This window comes from Vulpes lagopus, chromosome 2 (assembly GCF_018345385.1).
Source record: "Vulpes lagopus strain Blue_001 chromosome 2, ASM1834538v1, whole genome shotgun sequence".
NCBI classification, from domain to species: Eukaryota; Metazoa; Chordata; class Mammalia; order Carnivora; family Canidae; genus Vulpes; species Vulpes lagopus.
In genome coordinates this window covers 95669954-95688405 of record NC_054825.1, presented here as the reverse complement: position 1 = coordinate 95688405, position 18452 = coordinate 95669954, and the positions used below count along the sequence as shown (strand labels likewise).

Sequence of the window (18452 nt, the reverse complement as noted above, 5' to 3'; positions counted from 1 at the left end):
GCGGGAGCGAATCCAACAGCGCAGGCCCCGGAGCACAGGGCGCCGGGACACAGCCCAGGATCCGGCCTCCCCCGGGACAGGCAGAGGCCGGGAGGGCCCAGGACAGGGAGGACGCTCCTGCCCCGAGCTGAGCAGATCAGCGGCCCCGCCCCGGAGCCCCCAGGCCCTGCAGACGGAGAGCCCCGGAGCTACTGCGGGGGCTGACTCCAGGGTCCCAGAGCTGCCCCCGCCACTGGGGCTTCCTCCCGGGGCCTCACGGGGTGAACACCCCCCACTGAGCCCTGCACCAGGCAGGGGCAGAGCAGCTCCCCCAAGTGCTAACACCTGAGAATCAGCACAGCAGGCCCCTCCCCCAGAAGACCAGCTACGGACCAGGTCCAAGGGAAGTCAAGGGACTTAAAGTACACAGAATCGGAAGATAATCCCCGTGTTTTTTTTGTTTTTGTTTTTGTTTGTTTTGTTTTGTGCTTTTTTTTTTCTTTCTTTCTGCTTGATTTCTGATTGCTTCCCCCACCCCCCCCTTTTTTTTTCTTTTTTCTCCTTTCTTTCTTTTCTTTCTTTTTCTTCTCTTTTCCCCCTTTTTTTTCTTCTTTCTCTTTTTTTTCTCTTTTCTTTCCTTCTCTCTCTTTTTCTCCTTTTCCCAATACAACTTGTTTTTGGCCACTCTGCACTGAGCAAAATGACTAGAAGGAAAACCTCACCTCAAAAAAAAGAATCAGAAACAGCCCACTCTCCCACAGAGTTACAAAATATGGATTACAATTCAATGTCAGAAAGCCAATTCAGAAGCACTATTATACAGCTACTGGTGGCTCTAGAAAAAACCATAAAGGACTCAAGAGACTTCATGACTGCAGAATTTAGATCCAATCAGGCAGAAATTAAAAATCAATTAAATGAGATGCAATCCAAGCTAGAAGTCCTAACGATGAGGGTTAACGAGGTGGAAGAACGTGTGAGTGACATAGAAGACAAGTTGATGGCAAAGAGGGAAACTGAGGAAAAAAGAGACAAGCAATTAAAAGATCATGAGGATAGATTAAGGGAAATAAATGACAGCCTGAGGAAGAAAAACCTACGTTTAATTGGGGTTCCTGAGGGCGCCGAAAGGGACGCCCTCCAGAATATGTATTTGAACAAATCCTAGCTGAAAACTTTCCTAATCTGGGAAGGGAAACAGGCATTCAGATCCAGGAGATAGAGAGATCCCCCCCCTAAAATCAACAAAAACCGTTCAACACCTCGACATCTAATAGTGAAGCTTGCAAATTCCAAAGATAAGGAGAAGATCCTTAAAGCAGCAAGAGAAAAAAAGTCCCTGACTTTTATGGGGAGGAATATTAGGGTAACAGCAGACCTCTCCACAGAGACCTGGCAGGCCAGAAAGGGCTGGCAGGATATATTCAGGGTCCTAAATGAAAAGAACATGCAACCAAGAATACTTTACCCAGCAAGGCTTTCATTCAAAATGGAAGGAGAGATAAAGAGCTTCCAAGACAGGCAGGAACTGAAAGAATATGTAACCTCCAAACCAGCTCTGCAAGAAATTTTAAGGGGGACTCTTAAAATTCCCCTTTAAGAAGAAGTTCAGTGGAACAATCCACAAAAACAAGGACTGAATAGATATGATGACACTAAACTCATATCTATCAATAGTAACTCTGAACGTGAACGGGCTTAATGACCCCATCAAAAGGCGCAGGGTTTCAGACTGGATAAAAAAGCAGGACCCATCTATTTGCTGTCTACAAGAGACTCATTTTAGACAGAAGGACACCTACAACCTGAAAATAAAAGGTTGGAGAACCATTTACCATTCAAATGGTCCTCAAAAGAAAGCAGGGGTTGCCATCCTTATATCAGATAAATTAAAATTTACCCCAAAGACTATAGTGAGAGATGAAGAGGGACACTATCTCATACTCAAAGGATCTATCCAACAAGAGGACCTAACAATCCTCAATATATATGCCCCGAATGTGGGAGCTGCCAAATATTTAAACCAATTAATAACCAAACTCAAGAAATACCTTGATAATAATACACTTATACTTGGTGACTTCAATCTAGCTCTTTCTACCCTGGATAGGTCTTCTAAGCACAACATCTCCAAAGAAACAAGAGCTTTAAATGATACACTGGATCAGATGGATTTCACAGATATCTACAGAACTTTACATCCAAACTCAACTGAATACACATTCTTCTCAAGTGCACATGGAACTTTCTCCAGAATAGACCACATACTGGGTCACAAATCAGGTCTGAACCGATACCAAAAGATCGGGATAGTCCCCTGTATATTCTCAGACCATAATGCCTTGAAATTAGAACTTAATCACAACAAGAAGTTTGGAAGGACCATAAACACGTGGAGGTTAAGGACCATCCTGCTAAAAGATGAAAAGGTCAACCAGGAAATTAAGGAAGAATTAAAAAGATTCATGGAAACTAATGAGAATGAAGATACAACCGTTCAAAATCTTTGGGATGCAGCAAAAGCAGTCCTGAGGGGGAAATACATCGCAATACAAGCATCCATTCAAAAACTGGAAAGATCTCAAATTCAAAAGCTCACCTTACACATAAAGGAACTAGAGAAAAAGCAACAAATAGACCCCACCCCCAGCAGAAGAAGACAGTTAATTAAAATTCGAGCAGAACTCAATGATATCGAAACCAAAAGAACTGTGGAACAGATCAACAGAACCAGGAGTTGGTTCTTTGAAAGAATTAATAAGATAGATAAACCATTAGCCAACCTTATTAAAAAGAAGAGAGAGAAGACTCAAATTAATAAAATCATGAATGAGAAAGGGGACATCACTACCAACACCAAGGAAATACAAACGATTTTAAAAACATATTATGAACAGCTGTACGCCAATAAATTAGGAAATCTAGAAGAAATGGACGCATTCCTGGAAAGCCACAAACTACCAAAACTGGAGCAGGAAGAAATAGAAAACCTGAACAGGCCAATAACCAGGGAGGAAATTGAAGCAGTCATCAAAAACCTCCCAAGACACAAGAGTCCAGGGCCAGATGGCTTCCCAGGGGAATTCTATCAAACGTTTAAAGAAGAAATCATACCTATTCTACTAAAGCTGTTTGGAAAGATAGAAAGAGATGGAGTACTTCCAAATTCGTTCTATGAGGCCAGCATCACCTTAATTCCGAAACCAGACAAAGACCCCACCAAAAAGGAGAATTACAGACCAATATCCCTGATGAACATGGATGCAAAAATTCTCAACAAGATACTAGCCAATAGGATCCAACAACACATTAAGAAAATTATTCACCATGACCAAGTAGGATTTATCCCTGGGTCACAAGGCTGGTTCAACACTCGTAAAACCATCAATGTGATTCATCATATCAGCAAGAGAAAAACCAAGAACCATATGATACTCTCATTAGATGCAGAGAAAGCATTTGACAAAATACAGCATCCATTCCTGATCAAAACCCTTCAGAGTGTTGGGATAGAGGGAACTTTCCTCGACATCTTAAAAGCCATTTACGAAAAGCCCACAGCAAATATCATTCTCAATGGGGAAGCACTGGGAGCCTTTCCCCTAAGATCAGGAACAAGACAGGGATGTCCACTCTCACCACTGCTGTTCAACATAGTTCTGGAAGTCCTCGCCTCAGCAATCAGACAACAAAAAGACATTAAAGGCATTCAAAATGGCAAAGAAGAAGTCAAACTCTCCCTCTTCGCCGATGACATGATACTCTACATAGAAAACCCAAAAGCCTCCACCCCAAGATTGCTAGAACTCATACAGCAATTTGGTAGCGTGGCAGGATACAAAATCAATGCCCAGAAATCAATGGCATTTCTATACACTAACAATGAGACTGAAGAAAGAGAAATTAAGGAGTCAATCCCATTTACAATTGCACCCAAAAGCATAAGATACCTAGGAATAAACCTAACCAAAGAGGTAAAAGATCTATACCCTAAAAACTATAGAACACTTCTGAAAGAAATTGAGGAAGACACAAAGAGATGGAAAAATATTCCATGCTCATGGATTGGCAGAATTAATATTGTAAAAATGTCAATGTTACCCAGGGCAATTTATACGTTTAATGCAATCCCTATCAAAATACCATGGACTTTCTTCAGAGAGTTAGAACAAATTATTTTAAGATTTGTGTGGAATCAGAAAAGACCCCGAATAGCCAGGGGTATTTTAAAAAAGAAAACCATAGCTGGGGGCATCACAATGCCAGATTTCAGGTTGTACTACAAAGCTGTGGTCATCAAGACAGTGTGGTACTGGCACAAAAACAGACACATAGATCAATGGAACAGAATAGAGAACCCAGAAGTGGACCCTGAAATGTACAGTCATCTAATATTTGATAAAGGAGGAAAGACTATCCATTGGAAGAAAGACCGTCTCTTCAATAAATGGTGCTGGGAAAATTGGACATCCACATGCAGAAGAATGAAACTGGACCACTCTCTTTCACCATACACAAAGATAAACTCAAAATGGATGAGAGATCTAAATGTGAGACAAGATTCCATCAAAATCCTAGAGGAGAACACAGGCAACACCCTTTTTGAACTTGGCCACAGTAACTTCTTGCAAGATACATCCACAAAGGCAAAAGAAACAAAAGCAAAAATGAACTATTGGGACTTCATCAAGATAAGAAGCTTTTGCACAACAAAGGATACAGTCAACAAAACTCAAAGACAACCTACAGAATGGGAGAAGATATTTGCAAATGACCTATCAGATAAAGGGCTAGTTTCCAAAATCTATAAAGAACTTATTAAACTCAACACCAAAGAAACAAACAATCCAATCATGAAATGGGCAAAAGACATGAACAGAAATCTCACAGAGGAAGACATGGACATGGCCAACAAGCACATGAGAAAATGCTCTGCATCACTTGCCATCAGGGAAATACAAATCAAAACCACAATGAGATACCACCTCACACCAGTGAGAATGGGGAAAATTAACAAGGCAGGAAACAACAAATGTTGGAGAGGATGCGGAGAAAAGGGAACCCTCTTGCACTGTTGGTGGGAATGTGAACTGGTGCAGCCATTCTGGAAAACGGTGTGGAGGTTCCTCAAAGAGTTAAAAATAGACCTGCCCTACGACCCAGCAATTGCACTGTTGGGGATTTGCCCCAAAGATTCAGATGCAATGAAACGTCGGGACACCTGCACCCCGATGTTTCTATCAGCAATGGCCACAATAGCCAAACTGTGGAAGGAGCCTCGGTGTCCATCGAAAGATGAATGGATAAAGAAGATGTGGTTTATGTATACAATGGAATATTACTCAGCAATTAGAAACGACAAATACCCACCATTTGCTTCAACGTGGATGGAACTGGAGGGTATTATGCTGAGTGAAATAAGTCAATCGGAGAGGGACAAACAGTGTATGTTCTCATTCATTTGGGGAATATGAATAATAGTGAAAGGGAATAGAAAAGAAGGGAAAAGAAATGTTGGGAAATATCAGGAAGGGAGACAGAACATAAAGACTCCTAACTCGGGGAAACGAACTAGGGGTGGTGGAAGGGGAGGAGGGCGGGTGTTGGAGGGGAATGGGTGACGGGCACTGAGGTGGACACTTGACGGGATGAGCACTGGGTGTTTTTCTGTATGTTGGTAAATTGAACACCAATAAAAGTTAATAAAAAAAAAATAAAGACAAAATTAGTACTACATAATTATCGATAAAGTAGAAGGACAGAAAGTAAAATGAGATGGGTGGTCACAATTCCCTTGTAACTTGACAGCCAAGTGTATTTCATGGACTTGAATGCACGCATTTTTACATTCAAACATGTGAAACCAGGGTGGAGAACAATAGGCAGAGAACTACAGTTGATTTTGACTGACAGCTAGTGATACAGTTGCCATGTGTGCACATGTGCAAGTGTGGCTGCCACTCCCGGTGGCATGACTGCCGAGCTGCAAGGCCACAACATTTCAGCTAACAAACCACCCAACGGCCATTTGAAGAAAGAATGAGTTCCTGTCTGAAAACCTGTGGATGACTTCAGATGAGAGCAAGAAAATGCCAGCATCCAAACTCCTAAAATGGTTTGGATGAGATATAGAGATGATGAGGCACTCCGAGACGGTGTCATTAACAGGGCTTCTGCTGGCCAGATGGTGACATCTTGGGTACAACAGCAGTAGGGATGGGAGGGACCTGAATGGAAAGTGATTCAGAAGACTCTGCCTACAGAAAGTCATAGGATTACCTCACATTAACTTCGTGTAGTCTTCATGTATGCCTGAGTGATAAATCATACACACCTGTGTATAAATATGTCTAAGATACTTTTGAGAAGTTGAAAAAAAAGAATCCTAATTGAAAACCATGTTGTGTAAGAGGTGAACTGGAACCATTCCTCTTGCTCACCAGTGGTCTTGCCCTCTAGTGTCTCTTAGACTTGATGGAACACAATCTACTTCATACCTTCTTCACCTGGTCTGCTGACTTCTCAAACACCCTCTCTTAGGAGAAACACTACTCTTGTCCATCTGCCCTCTCCTACTTCTTCATTTGTGATCCTTATGTTTGGTCCCATATTGAATCTGGCCCCATAAAACATAAATGCAGGTTAAGAGAATAGGCTTGGGGTACCTGGGTGGCTCATTTGGTTAAGCATCTGCCTTTGGCTCCGGTCAGGATCCCAGAGTCCTGAGACTGAGCTCCATGCTCTGCAGGGAGCCTGCTTCTCCCTCTTTCCCTGCCCCTCCCCCCACTCCTGTACATGTTATCTCTCTTTCCCTCTCCCAAATAAGTAAATAAAATCTTTAAGAAAATGAAAGAGGACAGGCTTAAAGTTACACTGTTGAGAGTAAAATTCCAGCTTCCCTAAATAATGGCTGCATGGCCTTGGGCCGATAAACAAATCCCATCTTCACCCCAGCTTCCTCATCTGTAGAATGGGAAGAATGATGGCCTCTTCCTCTCAGGGTTGTTTCGGAGATGAAACGAGAAAATACATGTAAAGTGCACATGTCCTGAGCATACATTAAATCACATTAAATGTCCTTTTAAGTGTTGGCAACTCTCTTTTTAATGTTGTTTTGTAATTCACTCAGGAATGTAACCTTTTTTCTAATGTATCTTGAAAACATTTCAAGCTCATGAGTCACAAGCCTCTCCCGTGTCCCATCCCTGCTCCCTCCAACCTGCTCAAACTGCATAACTGACATATGGGAAGAACTCCTGTTCCCCAACACAAGACTCTTTATGGGTTATCTTACTTGTTAGCATGTTCAATTTCCTTTTTTTTTTATTAATTTTTATTTTTATTTTATTTATATATGATAGGCACACAGTGAGAGAGAGAGAGAGGCAGAGACATAGGCAGAGGGAGAAGCAGGCTCCATGCACTGGGAGCCCGACGTGGGATTCGATCCCGGGTCTCCAGGATTGCACCCTGGGCCACAGGCAGGCGCCAAACCGCTGCGCCACCCAGGGATCCCAGCATGTTCAATTTCCACAAGACTCTTCGAGGAGGCATTATCAACCTCACTTTTCTGATGGTGAAACGGACTGGAAAGGATTTAGAAACCTATCTCAGGTCACAAAGCCAGATGCTGGGGTTTGGGCTCTGCATTCCAGATTTTGAGTCCAAAACATTCATGTTCTTCCCTCCCTTCCACATAATGCATGCGTATCAGCAGAAGTAAAGAAAGACAAGGCACGTGATCACCACATGCTTATCAGTTTCCTCTTAAGTCAAGCAATCATGGCAACATTCCACAGCTCTGTGGGATCCAAACCCAGGTCTGAACAGCCTGGACTCACACTTCTTAATTTCTCTCCTCTTTTTTTGCTTTTGCATTGGTTAGAAATTATTCTTATCAGAATAATAGTATATAAGAATATTCTTATATGGAATTATTCTTTTAAGAAGAAATAATTATTTCCTGGGACAAAACCACGGATTCACACATTTATATTAAAAATATCTAAGAGCGAGTGTGTCTAAAATGCAATCTAAGAGAGAAATTGTTTGTGTAGGGAGGGTATCAAATTATGTTTGTATTTTGTCTGGCAGCATACCATACACTAGCATGTATGCCATAAATACGTTAATCATTTGATTAGTTTTAATTGCAAGAATTGATTGCTATTTTATTAGCTTTAATTGCAAGAATAGATGATATCCCTCTCTCAATTCAGATTAGGAAAATATGGCCAAAAGAAAATTATAATTCAAATAAGTGCCATTTTAGGATTTTCGTGTGCCTTCACAAATTACAACATGTAATACATTCCTGTAAAAGACAGCCTACATGAGTGTGTAGAATTTTATTTTATAAATTATTTGCATGTACAGTTTTACACAAAGGACAACAGGAAAGTCGGAGGAGCTGAATAACAATAAAACCACGTCCCAAGGTGAACTTCTGATCAAGAGAAATCTGGTTTGCAGGGTTTTGAGGTGAAAGGCATGCTCTCCTCCAAACACAAAGGCCACAATCGTTCCTCCAGGTTCTCGGAGAGCAGGAAACGCCCTGCTAGAACCAACTCACACAACTGCAGGGCTCCATTTCCTTAGGCACTCAAGAAAGTTCATTTAGTCCTTCACTCATTCGACAATATTACCTGGTCCAGAAAATGCACCAGGAATGAGGCAGGGACTCGGCGAGGAGCCACATTAGTGGGGGCAAGCCAAATGGGCTCACAGCCTTGTGCAAATCAGAGTAGAAACCAGATCGCATCACTCTGTGACTGTCTTCTGGAGAAGGTGACCCCCACGGGAGGGTCTAGGCAATGCTGTGCACTGGACACTTGCAAAGATCGGAGAGCAGCAAAGATGTTAAAGTATGCGACTGGACAGGCCCTTGCCAGGAAAACCAAGCCTGCCTGGAGGGCTTCTGATTTATTGGGTAGACTTTAGAAAAAATTAAATGTATATTCTTCACTCAAAATGGCTGTCTTTGTCAATGTGGTTGTGTAGATTGATTAATTTCCAAAATGAAGTTGAAGTTAAATTGATTGAGCTCAACGGATGTAAAAGAATGCATGCTGCATATATACAGTTTGCCACCAGTGCTCATTATTCAACCAAGAAACAGAGGACATTGCACAGACATCCTGTTAAGGGTGCATGGATATATTTTAAAGTGGATGAGGTTGGCCAAAAAAGTGTCCATAATTGCATGAATACACTCTGTCCTCAGGGTGACTCTGGGAGGGAGAAAGGTAAGTTTTTCATTTAAAATTGTTCAAGAGTCCTCTTTTAAATTAAAAAATCCTCAGTGGAGCAGCATATGGCCAGGAATGAGACAAGAAGGTATTCATTTTCCAGATTCAGATGAAAGACTTTAAAAGCTGCTTTATGTGAAGTGATTTTATTAATGATATAAACCATCCCATTCTTTATCAAACACTCCTTTCTTGGGATCTCTACTTCATACATGCAACTCTCCACTTAAAAAAAAAAATACATTTGGTGCTGCCTGCCAGTATCATTGACTTTGCTAAATATGCTTGCTAGATCATGGAAGACTTGAAGCATAAGATTTTAGAGCTGAAAGATGAGGCTTTCATGCCGTGATGTTGGCTCCTGCAGAGCCTGGGGGCTGATTGGAGTCTCAGGGTATGAACAAGTATTCTGAGGCTGTCTCTCAAAAACCACGGCTCTAATTTGAAATTAAGGCCAGCCTAGAAAGATGGGTCTCTTTTGAAGATGCCACAGATCCCTTTCGGTTACTTTCTAGAATCTGAGAGAAAACACCAGGATTTAGGGGCACCTGGGTGGCTCAGTCAGTTAAGCATCTGCCTTCAGCCTAGGTTGTGATCTCAGGGTCCCAGGATAGAGTCCTGCATCTGGCTCCCTGCCCAGCAGGGAGTCTGCTTCTCCCACTCTCTCTGCTCATACTCTCACTCTCTCTCTCAAATAAATAAAATCTTAAAAAAAAAAAAAAAAAAGCTGGGATTTAGAGGGTCTGGGAGAACAACGGTCTGTCACAGCCCAGTGTGTGATTGCAGGCGTGTCACAAATTCTTGGCTCCTCGATGCCTTAACTACAGTTTCTGAATCAGATTATGCTATCCCAGCCAGGGTAGCTTTCACTTCTAAAATCCTAATTCTATGTATTTCTTCTTAATATTTACTCTATATCTTTCTTGCTTTAAATTTACTTCCTTCTCACTTTGAATTCAGTGGGAATAAAAACAGCCATTCGTCATCACCAAACATATCACACATGATACCATTTATGCAGAACCCATAACACTACTACAAAACTTTTTGGAATGAATGTTTTGGGGCTGCCTAGCCTGTGCTAATTATTGCAGTAAGATCTATATGTCTTGGGCAGCCCGGGTGGCTCAGCGGTTTAGCGCCGCCTTCAGCCCAGGGTATGATCCTAGAGACTCGGAATCGAGTCCCACGTCGGGCTCCCTGCATGGAGCCTGCTTCTCCCTCTGCTTGTGTCTCTGCCTCTCTCTCTCTGTGTGTCTCTCATGGATAAATAAATAAAATCTTTAAAAAAAATCTATGTCTTTATTCCATTTGCTCCAGGTCCTGGAGCCAGAAAGCAGTGAGGTAGGATCTGAATCCAGTAGTCTGGATCAAATGAGTCCTGAGATGCCGCATTTCTGTAGAAAAATCACAACCACCTTCAGGTGACGGATATTCAAGGCTGTGGGAGCCAGAGCAGAAACTCGACACGTGGCCCTGCCCACCCACCACCTACCATGTCCCACTGCCTCACCTCCCACTCTGGTGAGCAGTTACGGGCACAAAGTTACAGCCCATCCCCTCGGGAGTATTTTTTTTTTAGTGAGAAGCGGGGTGGTGGGAAAGGAGAAAGCAACAACATATACATATATAACAATCACACAAAAGCATCCAAGCACACATCCTAATGATCTATTTGCATTTTGCACAAGGAGTAGGGAGCCTTGCTTCCTTTCTTTCAAGTTGGAACTCTGATTTCCCATGCTAACCATAATGCTACATTACTGTAAACATTTATGCATCGTCAATTTAAACAACACACATACTCTATGTCATTCATCAAAATGTAAAAACGATCACAAAAGAGGCCAAGGCGGAACCGCTGTGAAAGCCATAACATTTATTGAAGAGTGGACATATGTTTGCAAATCACAGCGCTGCATGGGCATACAATCCGTGGTCCATAATGCCATTCCAAGTAAGCTTTAAATAGAGCCTTCTCAGTCCCTTTTAAAAACAATTAAGAAAGTGGGGGGAAAGTGTCAGTTGCAATTCCATTTACAAAAAAAAAATAAATAAATAAACTGCAGCATTTATTTAGAATGAACCTGTGCTCGGCTACTTGCAGGTACACATATTGGTTATTTGGACCTATGCACACATTCCCGTAAGGTAGAACTTTTCCGTGAATAATGGCTTGAGGAACCCAGAGAATCTCAGAATATTGTCAAGCTTAGAGAACATGGAAACAACAGCAACAGAATTTCTACCGTTTGTCCCAATTACTACACATCACTTTGCCCTCAAGATATTCAATTCAGCATTTTATTTTTGGAGTAATAAAGGAAAAAAATCATCTGACAAAGGGCATGACACAGAATGCATCTATAAAAGACACTTCTCATCTTAAAGTTGAAAAGCTGACTTACTTCCTTTTGTTCCAGTGGAAGATATTTTGGCCAAATTGTAAAATAAAACAAAACAAAATAAAACAACCACATCACCCATCTTAATGTGGAATTAAACCTCCCATTTTCCTCTAAAAGTCATCTTTTAACAGCAATAATAAAAAACAAAATTTCACTGCCAGGCATTTAAACAATTTAAAGGAAAATATCTGTTGGGAAGCCAAAAATAAAAAAAGTTATGTTATTTATTGTTCTGAACTACTTTTTTTTTTTCCTTTCATGGACATATCTAAAACAATTATCATGGAGTAGAAATTTGATTTTATATCTTTGGAGATTCCTACTATGAAGCTAAAGAGTATTTTTCCTTTTTGTTGGGGGGCAGGGGAAGAGTATTTTTCCAATCAAAGAAACTGCAAGTGTAAAACATCTGATGTAGGACTATCTGATGGCCACTGGGATTGCTAAGAGAAACATTAAAAATTCTAAAAGAGAAAACCTGGCTGATTTGCTTTGCTCTGCACAACGTATTTTGTTTAATATATTTCTTACACCTTCATTCAAAGCACAAGCTGTCAGCTGACTTCTGAGCATTCCCTGAACTTGATTGGCCCTTGATTTGAATACAGAATTGGCAATTTCAGGTCAGGCTCTTGCTCATTTCTTGTATACGTCTCTGGACATTATATTTTACTCTTTCTCCTTTATTTACTTTGAATTCAGAAATCTCCTACCTGAACATGATATTTTGATATGTAATTTAATATTATATGTAAAAATTTATATAAATCAAATATTTCATCTAAAAATGCAATTTTATTTAACCTCTTGTTTTTTTTTGTTCTTCAATGCCCACACAAGGAACCTGTTTACAGAGCTCAGACTCTTCACATTGCAGAGAACAATCCAGATAAGCTCATCTCAGTTTTCTGGCGGGTGCTTCCTAGGCACTGGTACATCTGGCTTTTCTTCACATAGAAAAGTTCGCTGATCCACCATCATCTGCTTGGTATCTTGGCTGGATTTATCCCAGAAGAATCTATGGGGGAATGCCCACTTGCACTCCTAATTTGTAAATCACAGTCATAAAATCAAAGGAAAATGCACATATGCTACCCACTAATTCGTATACCAAACTTACATACCTAAGCTATTAAAAAGAAGACAGTTGAAGAAATACCTTCATATGTATCTATGTGACCATTTCCTCAGCCTTGAGAAGTGCTGGCCTTACATATTTGCTCATTGTTTTTAAAAATCACATTCCTTTCATTCAATCAATAAACATTTAGTTCACTCCTGCTGTGAGTGGCCACTGTAACCTTTCTATTCCTTTCTAAAAGAAAGCAAAGGGGCTTTATTTAGTGGGTTTAAGGCAGCAGTAAGAACACGTCAATTTATGCTTGAATTTTTCTAGTCAGTTTTAAGGTGATCTCTTTCATGTAAGAGGAAAGAAGGAAGGTCCCAGTAAAGAAAGGAGGGAGGAAGGCACTTAGCACTTACTATGTGTCAAGCACAAGGCCAAGAACTCTGAGGCTGTTTGATGCAGAACTATAGCAGGTATTTATTTTTCTCGTCTTATGGAGAAGTATAAAAGGCTTTTGATGAGTTCAACAACTGTTCAAGACCACTCCCCATGCTACACTATAGTTTATGTTCTAAACAGATTCACCACCTAAAAAGGCAATCAAAATGATTCCAAAATTTGAATGAAGATCCGAGGAACTCCAAAGTCAAAACTCAAGGCTTACTGTTTGTATTGTTGATTTCACAATACCAAGATGCTGGAAATTTCTCGAGATTGAGAAACCACTTGAATACAGCTATTCTAATTTGCTTCAATTCCTTTGGTGGGAAGGAGCCCTTGCATTCCCCTGAACCAAGAAATATTTTATGTAAACAAAATCTTTCTTTCTTCATCCCCCAGCACTCTAAGATGAACCGAACAAAGATTTTGCTATACCCCTCCAACTTCCTCAATGTTATGAAGTAAAAAGTCTCTAATTAATGTCTCTTGATGTTCTAGGAAATACAAATCAAGATACTCCTCTAGCTCTGATAATATATTTGTCCCTTAGCTATTTCCTTTACTTTTATCTATGAAAGATATCATGATCTAAAAATGTAAAAATGCTACCAAAGTTACTCATCATAAGAGTAATTACCTTCAGATACAATCCATGGTAAGACTACTTCCTTTCTTTTACATTCTAACTCTTACCTGACCTTGCTGTAATGGAAAAGAATCAAGGGGTTCCTTTCACACTTCTCCGCTTAAAGCTTTCTCTCTCTGGCTTAGGTAAGCAGTCTTTCAGGTCCATTGGCTATTTCACCATTTTAGATTGTGATTCTTAATTTAGGTAGAAGATCATTATTTTCAAATTCCAATAGCAGACACCAAGAGATTTAAATTCAGCAAACTACACTGAGGTTAGACATTACACAAATAGAAAATAAAACCTGAAATCACCAGAGTCCCCTTTTTTTGGTTGCAGTGGATTGCATTATAATGCCAGTGGTGAAAATAATAGATTTTTCAGATAGTGGGTCCTTTCTAGCAACAGTTTAACAAATGCATGTAAATGCACATCTGTGAAATAAATCTGCCACAGATGCTGCACCTGGAAATGAGGTCTTGAACAGGAAGCCATTTATTATCACAATAAATTATATCTGTAATCTATCCAGACCTCCCACTCCTTAAGAAAAATCTAGCTTGGAAATTTGAAAGACTGGTTCACTTGGAAAAAAAAAATGATGAAAGGTTGATTGGAGTTTAATCCTTACTTATCTGCAAACTACACGTGGTTTAAAGGACAACTTATACATGCTTTCAAGCTTAATTTCCTTGTGTTTGCATTTAAGAATGAGACTGATTTTACAGTGTCTAAATTAATCTCTAGAAGTAGATAAACTATGTAAACCTCAGATTTTTAGAGCAGTATTGTGATAAAATTGCCCTTGGAGACCTTAACTGCTCACCTAGGGACCAGCATGCACCAGGAAGAGAATGAATGTAAATTGCTTCTCCTTAGAGTTTCCTACACTGGAGCATCACAATGCTGATGTAAACTTAAACAGATCCTGTGTACTTCCAAGTAGTGCAGGAAAGACTCTGTAACAGGACTGTGCTCATGGGCTTTCAGAAGCTGCCTGCCCCGGGAGCCTGTGACATACCTGGATCTTCTTTGATAATTTCCTTTAAGTTTTTGATCCCATCAACAGGACTCTATTTTTAAAAATATTTTATTTAAATTCAATTTGCCAACATATAGTATAATACCCAATGCTCATCCCATCAAGTGACAGGCTGTGTTTTCTAAGCAGAAAAACAAAAAAACAAAAAAACACTACCTGCATCCAAAGGCAAGAAGAGAATTAGAAATCCACCAGATCTGTTGTGACTTCCTTTCCCCACTCTATTCCAACCTCCTTTTGGGCTGTGGTCCTGCAGGATCCGTAATGCCCACTGCCATTGCTTACCTCCCCGCCCCCCCCCAAGCCTGACATCAGAAGCCTGGGGGTGAGGTGGGGTGAGGTGGGATGAGGCACAGCACTGGCCACAGCAGTTCCCATGGAGCAAGGAAAATGAGCTATCACATTCCACAGCTGTTCCTGCTCAGTGTCTGTGAGAGCAAGACACTGTTCCTGGTCCTAATGCTAGGTTAACCTTCAGCCAGGTTAAATTAAAAATGAGAAGTCAGAAAAAACTGTTTGCCATTAGTGATGTTCCTCAGTTCATCAGCTTTATGATCCTACCGATAGACAAAATAACAATGAAAAGCACCTTAAAATAAGAATTCCGTCACCAAACCATTCTATATAGAATTAGATAAAATACCTCAACCCATAAGAACATGGTCCTCTATGAAGTGAAAAAAAAGGATGTTAAAATATAAAACTAAAGCTACTAATTCTCAAGTTAAAGGCTCTTATGGAAATAACGTAATGATGAGCTCATGCCAGAAACCTGCTTTGTCTTGTATGACACTTAAACTTAGTTATCACCCAAATGCCTCAGCCAACCTCATTTATTTTTATCAAGAATTCAGAGAATGGAGGGGAGAATCCCCAAAATAGGCAGGAGACCTGATCTCAAAACCTAACTCAGGACTTCTTTATGTATGATGGTTCACTGCCTCATTTCTAGCTATCATAAGTTAGTTACCCAGCGTACTAAGTTGATTATTCCAGATTTTTTCCAAGCAAAAAGTTAAGCTGATGAGTATTTCCAGGGTCATCATCCATTTCCCTTTTTGAAAGAAGGTTCTAAATATGCCCATTTCCAGTCTTCAGGCACCTCATGATCCTCCACGAGTTCTCAAAAATGATATCTAGCGGTTCTGTGATGACTTCGGCCAATTCATTAAGTACTCTAGGATGCCAGCCATTGGTACCTGTGGATTTGAACATATCGGGGTTATTGAGGTTCTCCTTTACCCATTCTTCCCCTAGTCCATCATGGATTCCTGCTTTTTTTTTTTTTTTAAGTAAACTTGACGCCCATTGTTGTGCTTGAACTTACAACCCTGAGATCAAGAGTCACATGCTCTACCAACTGCTACTTCTATCTTTAAGTCACTGTTGTCCCTTTTGGGTTACCACAGGAATTTCAAAAAAATAGCTTTAAGTCTCTGCTTTTTGTTTATCAATTTTCTCTTGGAAGCGACTAAATGAAAAAAATGTGTTTTATTTTTCTCAAGCCTACATCTTGTTTTAAAGTGTTTCATTCTTTTTTCCTTTTGTGTTTCTTTTAAGAATATGAAAGTTAAAAAAATTTATTTTTCAAGATTTTATTTATTCATGAAAGACACAGAGAGAAGCAGAGACATAGGCAGAGGGAGAAGCAGGCTCCCTGTAGGGAGCCTCATGTGGGATTTGATGCAAGCACCCTGGGATCAGGACCTGAGCCAAAGGCAGAGGCTCAACCAGGTGCTCCATAAAAAAAATAATAATAATAATAATGAAAGTATACCTTGCAACAGTTTGTCTCCCTAAATCACACCACTCCCTACAATTGAGCATCCTTAGTAACAGAACAACGGTCAAACACTTGGAGACATTTAAAGGCCACCTATCTCATGCTCAGAGGGTACAGATCTATTCAACTTGTATCTGCAGTGCTAATTCCAAAAGCACTTTCTGAAATAAAAAAGACTCAAAATCATCTTTAATCCGAATCATTTGTATGCATAAACAGTAGCTTTTTCACATAAGCACATAAAAAGCATAGTTGTGTAGGAGCTGGAAGAGAGGAAGAAGGATTTCTTCTGAAGCGTCACTCTTGTAGAATTCATCTGTTGTGGTGTGGTCACCTGTGCCGATGTTCTGGGATTGCTATTACACTAATTATCACCGAGCTCTGATAGGTGTTGACAGTTTTAACCCTTTCGTTGTCACAGTGATTCCTCAGAAACGGAAAGCCAGCTACAGATTACAGTTTCCTGCCCATATGTTGCCGTATGCCCCAAATCCCATGACAGATCGAGAGTAGACAGAGGGGAGGAAGAAAGAGCGCAAAGGAAGAAGGAAGGCACCTGAGTCTTCTGTGTGATTTCTATCTGACAGGCAAACTGTGCCACTTGGATTCAACTGTGTACTGGTTTCGTTTTGTTTTTCAACTCGGAAAGCTTTTGGTAAAGGTTGAACCAATTTTGGTGTCTTTTGTTTTGTTTTTCTAGTTTCCATCTCTATAGCCTTACCCCCAATTTCCTCTCTTAAAGCTGTGTTAAGAAAAAAAAAAAAAATCATGTTGCAGACATCATTAAATGACTCTTTTAAAAATAATTCTGCACATTTCTCTAGGGTACAACAATTTGTTTTAGCACATGCCATTTCACCCCTGCTCAAATAGCCACCTGCTGATGGCAATATGTTAACTAATATGTCATTATTAATTAGTTTGGGTAATATCATCCAAGAACTGCATCTAAATGGAAAGAAAGTGTTACCATCTATCCTCAGGAAGTTTCTTTCTCCAGGGAATCAAGCTCTTTCTGGGCCCTTTTTTTTTCTATATCACTAATACCATACTACTAATTAATATATTCAAATAGTCACTCAAATAAATTCATATCTAAGCCAATGCCTCTATTAAAATCACCTCCTGTCATGAACTATGAAAAAGCAACGTTCATTCTGTCTTGACAAACTAAGTTTTTTTTCGGGGGGAATGAGGGGAGATTCTGTAGAGGGAAGCCACCCTAATATAAAGTAGGCAAGACTATTTGTTTTTTAAGATTTATTACTTATTTGAGAGAGACAGAGAGGGCATATGAGCAGGGGGAGAGGCAAAGGGAGAGGGAGGAAGAGAATCCCAAGCAGACTCCACACTGAGCACAAAGCCTGATGCAGGGCTCGATCCCACGAACCTGAGATCATGACCTGAGCCATAATCAAGAAGAGTCAGATGCTTTAACCAACTGAGCTATCCAGGCGCCCCAGGACAGTCTGGTTTTTAATGCTGTAATAGGTGAATGAATGGAAAGGCATTCCACCAAGAACCGTAATGACTATATACTGCGAGAGAACGCATTTCAAACAGAAACAGCAGAAAGAGCTTCAGGTTACAGCATTAGGAGTTTCTGAGATGGCAGGAGGACCACAGCTAGGATCAAGGAAGAGTCACAGAGGGAAGGAAGATTCTCGGAAGTCTGCCCATGCCAGATACAGCTCTGGCTCAAGTCAGAATGATGGCCTCACCTACCTCGAAAGGTCATTTTTATTCTAGGAAGCTCTGAAAGTAAAGAAAATGCCTTTGGACAGGTTATCACCAGCAAACACAGACACTCTCCATATTAAACTCCTCTAAAGTTGTGGACTATGGAATCATTCACAA

General features: G+C 40.4%; 1 protein-coding gene across 2 annotated transcripts in view; it reads right to left on the bottom strand.

The window, feature by feature from the left end:
• Positions 1-18452, bottom strand: part of SAMD5 (sterile alpha motif domain containing 5) — a 426977-nt gene that overhangs the window by 358892 nt on the left and 49633 nt on the right. Inside the window, exon 2 of one of the 2 annotated variants that reach the window (XM_041745580.1) lies at positions 11092-16011. The exons of the other annotated variant lie outside the window; for it this stretch is intronic. Within the exon in view, the coding sequence (XP_041601514.1) occupies positions 15949-16011 (63 nt within the window). The 3' untranslated portion in view covers positions 11092-15948. Of the gene's footprint in view, positions 1-11091; positions 16012-18452 lie in introns of those variants that run through there. 2 annotated transcript variants of the gene reach the window in all.